The following is a 12,541-nucleotide window of genomic DNA, read 5'->3' as shown; positions in this document are numbered from 1 at the left end:
ATGTCCTCCCTTCTTCCACTGCCGGCCTTGGGTCCCTTCTGATCCCATGCACAATTTTAAACTCCACTGTCCAAGACCAAAGGGAATTGGGGGGACCCAGGTGTTCTGTTAGATTCAAAGGCACAGATTATATTGGTTATAAAGCAAGTTTATTTCTGCAGAGAGGAGGTGTCTTATGTTTATGCACTGGGAAGGAATTAGGGGAATATATCCAACCCTTTGATCCCCTTGCAGAACAGAGGCCCCAAGTCTTCAAAAGCAGCATGCAGCATTTCAGCCTCCTTACTGGGGACCAAAGATGTTGGGATCGTGAAGGGTCAGACTGGTCACCAACTGTTCAAAGTCACCCAGGCTCCAGGGCGGAAGTGACAGATTTTCAGGGCCAAGAGATGACCTATTCTCAGGGCTTGGGGTGGGGAAGAGATAGAGAGAGAACATCATCCGGGCCTTGGGCTTGTAAATTCCCATTTCCTGTTTCCCAGAGGACCTGGTTATCTGTGACCCCAAACCCCTGGCCCACTCCCACTTCCTTGGAGGACCCCACCAGCCAGTCTCCCTACTCTGCCCCTCCAAGCCAGTTCTCCTGGGGACCCAGTCATGAGCCATGTGCCCTTTCTGTTCTCCTTACGGGGGCTGATTGAAGGTGAGCAGGAAATCAGTCTGGTACTGGGGCAGCCGCAGCAAGGCCTGGTACATTGTCACATACTTTGCTACCTAAAGTGATCAGAGTCAGGATGCTTACCTGATTCCCTAGAGCCACCCCCTTCACCCCTCCAAGACGTCTCACACTCCCCTGGCCCTCACCTGCTGGTTTTCTTTAGCTACCTGCTGCTTGCCAGAGAGGATCCAGGCTTCTTGACAGCAGCCCCTCAGGGCCAGGTTCTCCAAAAGGAGGGGCTGCACAGCCTCCACTTGCACAGCCCTAGCCTCCTGCACCCCGCCAACGTCCTCAAAATGGTACCTGGAGTTGGGGGAGCAGGGTCAGGGAGGGGCATTTCTCACTGCCCCTTACAAGTATCTCATCCTAAACTTCGCTCATTTCTGGTGATGTGGTGTTACCCTTGGAGCTTTCATTGCCCAGATTAACCCTCCCGCCACAGGCCCCGCCCACTCCTTCGGCTCTGGTCCTCCCATTGGCCAGCCGCGGGCCCGCCTCCCTCACCGCGCCGCCTCTTCGCCCTGCACGTGGGCCTGCAGCTCCAGAAGTTCCACGATCAGGCTCTGGTCTGTCACGCGATGACAGAAAACTTCTTGATTGTCCGGGACCGGTCGGAGGTCGCTGAAGAGAGGCGAGGCAGGCCCTGGTTGACCCCGGCTACTTCCGCAACCCACCTGGTCAGCCTCCTTTGGCACCCGGGCCTTCTTACCTTACGTCGATGGCCCCCGGAGGGAGAGTGGCGGAGAAGGCGCCCCCGAACAGTGGGTAGTCTCGCGTAGGCTCCATGGGCCTGAGACTAGGGTATGGGCATTAAAGATTTAAAAGAAACCCACATGGGGCCACTTGGCATCACCTCCGTTTCGCAGCAGCCCCGGCCCCCTTCAGGTCTTCCTCTGCTCCTGACCCTTTAGGATTTGGCCCCGCCCCGCGATCACGCTGGCCAATTGGCGCCCGCGCCTTGGGGGGGCGGTGCCCCAGTGGAGCTCCTCCCGGAAGCCAAGCTCTTAGAAGGGCGCGGGGTGGGACCGCGGGGTCCGCTAGGAGCTGAGACTTCGGTTTAGGACTTGTGACACTCTCGTGGTCACTCACCCGCGCCCGCCGGTCTCCCCCTTCTAAAGGGGTCGCACTTTCTAAGAGTGTTGCCTGAGACCCTCCTTAGGGGCGTTGCTCGTCCAAGGGACCGATATCTTTGGGGTCTCCTGAGTTGGTGGGGATAGTTTCAGGGTCTCCCATATCACTTTCCCGGGCCTCTTGACAGGGAGTGAGCTGCCAGCCAGTTCGCTAATTCTCGGATGCATGGAATTAGGGGAACAGTGGGGCCAGGTGTGCGGGGCCGGGTTAGGATTCAGGCCTCACGCCTTCCTGAAAGCAAGACCCAAACCGGGGATTATACATGTGATCCCCTTCAAATCTTCGCCTTGGAAACTGAGGTGAGGCGAGGGGATGGAGGGGTGGGGAGGGAGGCGTGGCCCACCCCTCACACACAGGCCTGGACGAAAGCACAGAATAAACTGTTTTTTTTAATAGATTTTGAGTGTTCTTAAAGTTTCAGCTCAAGTGTATCCTCCCAGCTAATTGCTCCATTCATCTTTGATCCCCAGCACCTGGAAGAGTGTTTAGAGCATAACAGACCCATGATGTACTGTTGAGTGATTGAATAAACCCAACAGGGTGAATTTTGGAACCCAGGGGACCACCCATACCCTCAGGGGTTCTAGATGTCATCTACTTCCAATCCAAAAACTGAGCAAGAGTGATTCTCATCCTGAGGCCATCCTGTTACTGACCAGGGTTCTTGGCCTCCTTAATTAATAGAAATTGATCAGAGGCCAGACAAGAAATTCAGGCAAGGCTTTATTGGGGCCCCTGCTGCAGCAGGGGGAAGTGAGAGCAAACAACAGTTTCCCTTGCTTGCCGGCTCCCTGAGGGCGTGGTGAACTTGTTCTTTATGTGGGTGAGGGTAGGGGTGTGTCCAGGGGTCAGGCCGGAGGGGGGGCTTTGGTGGTTTTACCACCCCGTAGGTGGTGTGTGCAGGAGGCATGCGCAGTACCCTGGTTTTGCTCTGGGCTCTTCAAGAGGGGCAGTTGGGTTTTATGGTCTCTTTGTATCTTTTATCCAGGATTTGCCCCGACTGTGCATGCGTGCAGTATTTTCAGTCCTATACAATTTCTTTGTACTTTGTTGCTGGAGGAGACGTGTGTCCAGGTGCAAGCACTGCAGCACTGCAGCAAAGGGTCCCATGTTGCAGCCTGTATCACTAGAGCTGGCTATTTCTGAATGGGAAAAGAATACGGGACAGAGTATGGCCTCAGAAGGTTTGCGGAACAGGAACAGTGAGAAAAGAATTTTGTATGTGATCAGGATTTTCTAAGGTTGGATTAAATTTAATTAGGTAGATAGACTATGAAGATCAGGCTGATGCAAGACTGGATTTGGTTTGTGTCTCTCATAAGAGAACAAAGTTGTCCTGGAATGCTGCTTTTGAGAACAGATCGTGTGAGTTCCTGTGCCTTTAAATTATCTATATTTACTTTTGATTTTTTTCCCTACCTTGGCTCAAGGAATCAATATTGGTTCACAGCAACATATGATCCTATCCAACCGGGTGTTTTAAAACTTTTTAAAGTTTTTGACAGACTCCCCAAATACATCATGGCTATTCTGGCCCACTGTTGTACCCCGGATGAAAAGGAGCGTATACTGAGGAAGTCCAGGGAACACACAGATGGCCTACTGGCCACCAATCCACACCACCAGATTTATCAGGTGGATGGGGATGCAATCCCAGAATATGACCCACACTGGGACTATGAATACTGTGTAGGCCAGGCTAGGATGAGACATTATATTACTCGTTTATCAGAAGGAATGAAAAGGTGTATGGTGAAGCCTGTAAATTATGATAAGGTCTGAGAGGTTGCACAGGAAAAAGATGAAAACCTGGCAGTCTTCCTGAGCCGGTTGACAGAGGCATTCAGGAAGGACACCAGTACTGACCCTGAGTCTGCCGAAGAGAGGACACTGTCGGCCATGCATTTTATCACCCAGGCTACTCCTGATATCCGGAGAAAATTACAAAAGCTTGAGGCTGGGCCCCAAATCCCATTGTCAACCCTGGTAGAGGAGGCCTTCAAGGTCTATAACAACTGAGACTTAACGGAGGAGGCCAATAAGGATAAGAGGCTAATAAAGAAAACGCAGCTTTTGGCTACTCTGATTCACCCACCACCTCAAGGGGACCCTGGAAGGACAAGAAGGCGGGACAGACCACCAAGAAACCACCTGGGCCCAAACCAGTGTGCCTTTTGTCTGAAGGAGGGGCACTGGAAGGGGGAATGCCCTGAGCGCCCTCCTGTGGGACGCCCGAGGGGCAAACCCGATTGGCCCCAGTTCCTTGCCAATGTCTCAGATGAGAAATTCCCACACACTGACTGACAGCCCGATCGCCTGCCCAGCTCCAGATCCCGCTCGATCCATCCTCATTTCTCCAGTGGAGCCTCGGGTCACCCTCCATGTGGCAGGTAGGAGAACTGAATTTCTTGTAGACACTGGAGCTGCCTGCTCTGTTCTGACTTGGCCAGCCGGCCCCTTCTCCAACCATGACTGTACTGTGACAGGAGTTGATGGACAGCTAAAGGTAAGGCGATTTACGTCTCCCCTTGCCTGCGGAATCGGGTCCGTTATTATTACTCATTTTTGTACATGCCAGAACGCCCTGTCCCTCTCCTCAGGAGAGATTTGCTAAATAAGTTAGAAGCTAGTGTATTCTTAGGACAGGGTGAAGTCCAAGGAGGTGAAGAATTCGAACAGAGAGTGCATCTATTAGTAGCCCCAGGTGACCCACCTGTTGGGCATCAAAATATTCCCTGAGACATCCCTCAAGAAATTAGAGAACAAGTAGATCCTGCAGTTTGGGATACCTCGGTGCCAGGAAGGGCAAAATGTGTTCCCCAAATAAAAATAAGGTTAAGGCCTGGGGAAAAATACCCCTGGAAGAGATAATATCCTTTAAAGCCTGAGGCCCTGAGGGGAATCCAACCTAAAACACGACTTCATTAGGCCCTGCCAATCGCCTTGCACCACCGTGATCCTCCCCGTTCAGGGAGTGTCGGTTTGTGCAACAGTCATGAATGTGGGAGTCATCCCTATTCACCCTCTGGTGCCAAACCCATACATACACCCTCCTCACTCAGGTGTCAGGGAGCGCCCAGTATTTCTCTGTTTTGGACCTCAAATATGCATTTTTCTGTATTCCCCTACACTCACACTCTCAATACCTTTTTGCCTTTGATTGGAGGGACCCTGACCCCCTGGAGGTTACCCAGTATACATGGATGGTGCGTCCGCAGGGTTTTCGGGACAGCCCCCACCTTTCTGGAAATGCGTTGCAAGGGAACTGAAGGAACTGAGCCTTGAGAAGGGAACTCTGTTACAGTATGTTGATGAGTTATTGATAAGTAGTGAGACCAAACAAGATTCAGATCAAAATACTGTTAGGGTCCTAAATTTTCTGGCAAAAAGAGGATATAAAGTCTCTCCAACCAAGGCTCAGATCCCATAGCAAGGGGTTCAATATTTAGGATTTGTTTTGACCCCAGGGGCATGAGTCCTGGCCACAGATCGAAAAATAGCAATTAGTGCATTACCGTCTCCAACCACAAAGAGGCAGCTCCGAGACTTTCTCTGGATGGCTGGGTTCTGTCGTACCTGGATTCCAAATTACGGCCTTGTAGCAAAACCTCTATATGACGCTCTAAAGGGAGGAGAAAGGGAATGCCTTCAATGGAATAAGGACCGCCAGCAGGCCTTTGAGACTCTAAAGCCTGAGTTGATCAGAGTACCAGCACGGGGGCTTCCACGTTTGGACAAGCCCTTCACCCTATATGTTCACGAGAGGTCAGGGAGAGCACCAGGAGTCCTGACCCAAAAGCTGGGACCAGATCAGAGACCAGTGGCTTTCTTTTCAAAACAACTGGACTCAGTGGGCCTGGGATGGCCAAGCTGCCTGCGGGCAGTAGCAGCTGCAGCCCTGTTGGCTAATGAGGCTTCCAAGCTCACCCTGGGACAACACTTATGTAAGGTCGGATCTTAACAAACGGCATCGCGAAACAGAGGAAAGCTTCAAGTGAGCTTTATTAGGGGGCGCTCCCGGGCGAGGTTCACTGGTCCAAGAGAAAGGGGCCAGAGAAGTCGCACCCCGGCGAGGGTTGGGCAAGATTTTATAGGGGAAGAAGGGAAAGGGGTGTGGTGAATCTGGGAGGGTGCAGGGTATTCCTTATTTGGTGGTCTCTTCGGGGTATCGTGGCAATATCTGGTGCCGGTTGCATCAGTCTTGGGACCGTTAGTCCCGTCCCTCGAAAGGCGGGAAGGCTGGGCCGGGTGGAAGGTCCCCAGGTCAGTTCCTGGAACTGGGTGGTCCGGAGAGTTTCGGTCTGATGCAACCTGTGAATCTGATTGCGTTTCGGGCCAGTTGGCCTTACAACTTAGATGTGTTGACCCCTCATCAGGTACAGTCTGTGCTGGAGGTCAAAGGACATCATTGGTTGACTAGAGGAAGGTTAACAAGATATCTGTCCCTCCTAATGGACACCCCCGACATTACCTTAAAGGTGTGCCAAACCCTGAACCCAGCAACTCTGCTTCCAGCAGTGGAGAGTGGAGACTTGCTGCACCAGTGCATAGAGACCAGAGAACAAACTTACTTACTCCAGCAGGCCTGATCTTCTAGATGAGCCTCTTGACAGCCCTAAGGTCGAATGGTTTACTGACGGGAGCAGTTTTCTAGAAATGGGAAACCGAAAGGCAGGGTATGCCACAGTTAGTCTAGATGAAGTCATAGAAGCCAAGGCCCTGCCACCCCCTGCTTTTGCTCCAGGCTCCTCAAAAGTGGCAGTTGGGTTTTTTGGTCTCTTTGTATCTTTTGTCCAGAATTTACCCCAACTGTGCATGCACACATAGTTATTTTTAGTCCCATACCGTTTCTTTGTATTTGGTTGCTGGAGGAGAGGTGTGTCCAGGTGGAAGCATTGTAGCACTGCAGCAAAAGGTCCCAGGTCCCAGCCTGTCTACCCACTGGGTTCCAAGTGCCGATCATACCTCTGGACCGTAATAATTTTGTGACACTGGGGCCAAGGGGCACATATTCTTTGGTCCCTCACCTTACCAGGCCTTAAGCAAAAGGCTGGAGATATAAAGGCTATTAGGACAGAGCCCCTGCCTCACCAGGAGTATACAATGAACAGTAGAGGACACTCTGAGTCTTAAAGGTTGACTCAGAATTCACCAGGGTAACCTAGGGGTATTCTAGCCAAGGGGAACGTTGGGAGCAAAGACTTGGAAATGAGAGGGCCATGTTTTGGGGAGTGTATGTATATCAGTTTGGCGAGGGTGCCCTGGGGAATGGATGGCAGGGAGCTGTGAGGCTGGAGGGTTGGCCATGGTCAGGGTGTGCTGAGGAGCGTGGACCCCTCACTTCTGACAGCCAGCATCAGACTTCTCTCGGAGCCTCATTTCCTCAACTCTGAAACATTGTTAGGAGTAAAGGAAGTACGGATGTAGTTGAATTGAATCTGTTTCGGGGCAAAGAGAGTGGACTAAGTTTGATCCATGAGCAATTAGAAAGAAGAGGGGTGTGTTACAGACCCCCAAGGGAGAGAAGGCACCTGGACATGGGGAACCAAGGGAGCCAGGTCACAGGGGTCAACCCCATGCTGCCTCCCTCACGTAGGGGGTGATGTACCTCTCTATCCCTCCCTCCCCATTTCTGCTGGCTTGCCTTCTGCTCCCACCTGGCCCCCATTGGCAATACTGGCTCTGGCTGCTTGGTGAGCGGTCAAGCAGGTAGGGAGCCCCTGGAAAGGGACCTGCAAGGACATAGAAATTAACAGGGCCCTGGCACCAGGCACAAGGGGTGGGGGCCTATTCATGGGCCAGGAGGAGGTCAGACTAGATTCGGGACACTGAGGAGAATCCCCCCAGCTTCCTCACTTTTGGTCTCTGGCACGTTAGGCGTCACGCTCTGCTGTGAGCCTCTTGTGCATCTCGGGATGCCTGGCCCTCCACCATTCTGGAGCCCTTGGGGCACAGGTTAGCTGGGCTCTTCCAGATGGTAGGAAGCAGACCTCCAGGAAGTGACAGAGGTGCAGGGCGGGACCTCCTCTGGGAGAGTAGGGTGGAAGGAAACCTTAACTTGGCAAGTTCCTGCTCTTGACTCCACTTTCCTCTCCCTCACCTTTCACCTTTTCCTCTGTGTCTGTCACTTCTTCTGGCCTTCCCAACCGCTGACTCCTCCTGCGTGTTCAAGTTCAAACTTCCCAAGAGACAGGATCAAATTGGGTCAGTTAGTCACCATCCAATCTGAAAGTACCCATTTGGCCAGCTCTCTTGCCTGGCCACGAGCCAGACACGGATGAGATCCCTTCCTTGTCCAGCTGGCTGTGGCTAGGATGACCAGTATCATGGGAGAGATCTCAGAAGGCTGAGATGGCCCGAAGCTACTTTTCTCAAGAGGGTGTGAGGGTGTGTCCAGCTCTCAGCTCACTGGTGTGAAGTGGAACTGCAACTGATTGATTCTGTACCCCTGGGACTTCCCCTCTTCCAATGCCCTGCATGCAGTTGATGCAGTTTTTTTGCTTTGGGGACAGTTGTCTCAGAGCCCCCCCCCATCACCTTTGAGGGCACCAAGCGGTGGAAGTGATGGACTCGGACCAGAGAGGTAACTCAGTGCACAAAGTCAAGCATCCCTTTGGGAAGAGTAAGGACAATATATATTTCTTCCAAGCAGGGTTTTTAACATTTTTGTTTCCATGCACCCCCTTGGCAGTATGGTGAAGCCCATGGACCCCTCCTACTCAGAATAATGTTCTTAAATTCATAAGATAAAATATATAGGGGACCTCCCTGGCGGTCCAGTAGTTAAGACTACGCGCTTCCACTGCAGGGGGTGTGGGTTCAATTCCTGGTCTTGGAATTAAGATCCCACATGCTGCGTGGCCAAACATAAATAAATTAATTTAATTTAATGGATAAGCAACAAGGATAATATGTACAGGAAAATATAACCATTATAAAAAAATAAAATATATAGGAATACAAAGAAAATTAAACTACTTAAATACAGTTATCAAAATTAAAAAACAAAATTGTAAATGGAGTGTAACCTTTAAAAACTGTGTGTGTGTGTGTGTAAATTGGTATATATATATATATATATATACACATATATTGGACTAAACGTAGATGTCTTCAATATACTTTGTACGTTTTTGATATTTGAAGAGAATTTTTTGAATCTGTGCGTTTTATTTTTTCAATCTTATTTTACAAATTCCTGTTCTATAAATAATAGGGTATTTCAGATAGAGAAACTTAAGGCACTTTGCCATTTGGTGATGAAATGAAGGGCAGAAGATTTAGAAAAGTACATGTGCCCAAACCCACAACAAACCAAAATTATAAACTCATGGCTAATGTGTCCAGTGGTCAAAGACTTTATACTGCTGCCAGAACTGCCAAATAATTTTAATAAAAGTGGATCTGAACATAAAAAATTTGGTATATGTATATACATATATTGGTGTGTATATATATATATATATGTATGTGTGTGTGTTGTGTGTGTATATATATATATATATATATACACACACACACATATACACAGTTGGTAATTGTGTGTGTGTGTGTGTGTGTGTGTATATACCAGAATTGTATTATAGTACATCCAGTTGGTGTTAGACCAGTTAGGGGTGAAATAGAAGAGGTCATTGTAATATCCCAAGTTTGGGGTGATGAGGGTCTGCACTAAGCTGGTAGAGGTGGGAGAGGAGGAGATGAAGCCAGATAAGCAAAAAGCAAGGGCAGTAATGATATGGATGATCCATAAAGTATGGAGCAGAAAGAGCAGGTTCAAAGATGGAGACTTTGCCAAGAAGAATGGAGACACCAGTGACAGAAACAGGGCTTCTGATGAAGGGTTTGATTGTGGATAGGGCAAAGAGGAGAGAGGGCTTCTGTTCTTGCCCCCAGGTCACAATTGGGGCACTTTACCCTTTGTCCCCCACTCGCCAACAGTGGAATTCTGCTATGCATCGCTTTTCACTGTGGGATTCTCATTGGCCAGCAAAGCAGGGATGACTGAGCCGTATGTCAGAGCTCTGTACCATTTCTTCATGAGGCCCCTGTGTCTGGAGCCAGTGAGCTACACACGTCCCCACCACCCTCAGAACGAGTTACGTATTCTTCTGACAAAGTTCTGGCAACTCCCAGTGTTGCCTCCTTAACCTGCCCTCCTGCATCTCACACCTGTTTCTCAGCATTTATTCCAGAAGTGGGAGCAGGACGCAACTTGGACGTGGTCAGATGGGAGAGGAGGTGTGTGGTGGTGGACATCCCCCTGGTGACCTGCTTAGAGTCTGAGGGAGGTGGGGGTGAGGGGCTTGGGGGTTGGTCCCATCACTGCGTTTCATAATCTGATGGGTCCTCATGGAGAGGGGCGTGCCCATCACATCCTCAAGGGTAACGAGAAGTTTCCTCGGGCTGTGACCCAGGCCAGGATCTTTGTGTCCTTAACCCAGTGGGGATGCCCCCTGTTCCTTCCCTTGGAACCTCCTATAAGGAGCCATTGGGAGTCCACGGGGCCGCAGCCTCCAAAGTGCCACATAATTTAGCTCTTTTCACCTGCTTTGTTTAGCCAAGCCATTTCCTTGTAACCTTCTGCAGGTGAGGTGTTTGGGAGTGGGGAGGGCTGTCTGTACTACGTTGGGAAAGGATCTAGGGGAGAGAAGGGTTTGCCTCGCTGTGAAGGTGGGGTCAGCAGAGCTAGGACTCAGTGGTGAGGAGAACAGGCTGACTCCCTAGTCCCTTCTGTTGCCCTGGATACCTTCCCAGGGGCATCCCAGGATGCTCCAGTGACTTGGGCAGTGGGAAGCCACTCAGCTGGTTAGACTGTAAGGTTAGTGGTGCCCTTTCTTCTCAGCCTCCTCTTTTGCTGCCAACCCTTCAATGTTGGGTTACCAGGCTCTACACACTCCTCCCAGATCACCTTCCCCACGCACAGACCAGTGCCTCCCAAACCTTCATCTCCATCCCAGATCTCTTCTGACTACCTGGGGGACACCTCCATTTTTGTGTCCCACCGACATCTCAAACTCAACACGTCCTAAGCAGAGCACATCATCTTCCTCCCATACATGTGCCATCTCCCGTGTTCCTATCACAGTTATGAAATTATCACCTACCCAGTGGTCCAAGCAAAAAGTCTGGGCTTCATCATCAGCTCCTCTCTCTCCTCCTCCCTTCACATCCAATGCCTGGTGATTCTACCTCCTGACATCTTTTTTTTTTAATACATTTATTTATTTTTGGCTGCATTGGGTCTTCGTCGCTGCACGTGGGCTTTCTCTAGTTGCGGCGAGCGGGGGCTACTCTTTGTTGCGGTGCGCAGGCTTCTCATTGCTGTGGCTTCTCTTGTTGTGGAGCATGGGCTCTAGGCGCGTGGGCTTCAGGAGTTGTGGCTCAAGGGCTCTAGAGCACCGGCTCAGCAGTTGCGGCGCACGGGCTCAGTTTCTCTGCGGCATGTGGGATCTTCCTGGACCAGGGCTCGAACCCGTGTCCCCTGCATTGGCAAGCAGATTCTGAACCACTGCGCCACCAGGGAAGTCCCTCCTGACATCTCTTGAGTCCTTTCATCCCTCTCCATCTCCACGGCCGCCACCCTAGTCCTGGCCAGCACTATTTCTGTCTGGAGCGTCCAAAGTCCTCTTATGGGACTCCCCACATCCTCTCCTGTCTTCTTCCTCTGCAGCTGGAGTGATCATGTCTCTCCCTAATATAAACCCATTTGGGTGGTTTCCCATTGCTCCTAGGATAAAATCCGGATTCCTTGACATGCTCTGTTAGGCCCTTAACTGTGCCTGTTCTGTTTCCCATTGTACTTAATGTTCCAGACAGACTCATCTTTGTTCAGTTCCTTAACTCGCTTTATTGCTCGCCTCTGAGGCTTTGCAAATATCTTCGGCTTTCCCTCCCTCCCCTCTCCCGTGACCAGCCGCTAGTCATCCCTCAGGTGTCAGCTAATCCTGGGAACCCTTCCCTGATCCAGAGAGTCTGGGCTGCATCCCCTGCTGTGAGCTCCCACCTGTACCCTGAGCTTCCTCTCAAAGATGTTTCATTGAAATTGTCTGCTTCACGGCCCTCTCCCACTGTGTGTGCCCCTGCCCAGGGAGGAGGCCCTTGACAGTTTTCTTACCTGAGTGACAGATGGGGTGGGGCTCCCTGTTTCACACCCTTTGTCCCATTCTCTAGCCACGGCCTTCTCCTCCAGCCTGAGCAGACAGATGAAGCTGCACAAAGCCACCCGTCCTGGGAGAAAATGGCCCACAGTCGCTGCACTCCTAGTGGACTGCTCACATAGGAAGGTCTTTCCTGAAGCCCAAGACAGGCCTCTAACCCAGGCCCCACCGCAGCAGTGCCCGAGGTTCCACCATCTGGCTGTTTACTGCTCCCAAATGTCTAATGACAGGCTGAGGATTTCTTTGATTGCCGCCCCAGGGTCTTGAATGCAGCAGGTGCTGGGGAAGTAAATACAGCTTGTGGGACCCTGGGGCCTCTGAAGGCTCAGCTGCTTTGGGGGACACCCTCCTCCCACAGGCTCGCAACTGTCTGGCGTCCACCTCCTTTTTTCCTTTCTACCCCTGTTGTCCACACCTGGGTTTGGGCGGGGTGTCCCAGGTGCTATTTGGAGGGCCGCCCAGGGGTGCGCTGGCCTGTTAGAGAGGCTGGGAGCCGCTCTGGAGAAAGTGGCCTTCTCCAGGGGTCCCATCCGGACCCCTGCACACACGTACCCATCTCTGTGCCCGGCCCTCCTGGAGCCCTTCTTCCAGC

At 51.3% G+C, this 12,541-nt stretch overlaps 1 protein-coding gene across 3 annotated transcripts; it reads right to left on the bottom strand.

The window, feature by feature from the left end:
• Positions 1-147: 147 nt before the first annotated feature.
• On the bottom strand, positions 148-1,567 carry RANGRF (RAN guanine nucleotide release factor). 3 transcript variants are annotated; one of them, XM_081219149.1, is made up of 5 exons: positions 1,368-1,459; positions 1,163-1,279; positions 805-961; positions 629-714; positions 148-406 (listed from the first exon to the last, which is right to left on the bottom strand). In XM_081219149.1, the coding sequence occupies exons 1-5, from the start codon at positions 1,442-1,444 to the stop codon at positions 283-285; spliced, it is 561 nt and encodes a 186-aa protein (XP_081075275.1). In that variant the 5' UTR covers positions 1,445-1,459; the 3' UTR covers positions 148-282. The 3 variants fall into 3 exon arrangements, with proteins under 3 accessions (XP_081075275.1, XP_081075273.1, XP_081075274.1); XM_081219147.1 differs by having other exon boundaries at positions 151-406; positions 826-961; positions 1,368-1,567; XM_081219148.1 differs by lacking the exon at positions 629-714 and having other exon boundaries at positions 278-406; positions 1,368-1,567.
• Between the last annotated feature and the right edge of the window lie 10,974 nt (positions 1,568-12,541).

Source organism: Mesoplodon bidens, assembly GCF_964165515.1.
Source record: "Mesoplodon bidens genome assembly, chromosome: 19".
Taxonomy (NCBI): Eukaryota; Metazoa; Chordata; class Mammalia; order Artiodactyla; family Ziphiidae; genus Mesoplodon; species Mesoplodon bidens.
The sequence above is the reverse complement of the archived record's forward strand: the minus strand, read 5'-3'. Positions and strand labels throughout refer to the sequence as shown.

Coding starts and splice junctions, on each gene's coding strand:
- RANGRF (XM_081219149.1), bottom strand. CDS start 1,444: ATGGAGCCTACGCGAGACTACCCACTGTTCGGGGGCGCCTTCTCCGCC. Junction 1,280..1,367: donor CCGGGGGCCATCGACGTAAG/GTAAGAAGGCCC, acceptor GCCTCTCTTCAG/CGACCTCCGACCGGTCCCGG. Junction 715..804: donor TAGCTAAAGAAAACCAGCAG/GTGAGGGCCAGG, acceptor TGATCACTTTAG/GTAGCAAAGTATGTGACAAT.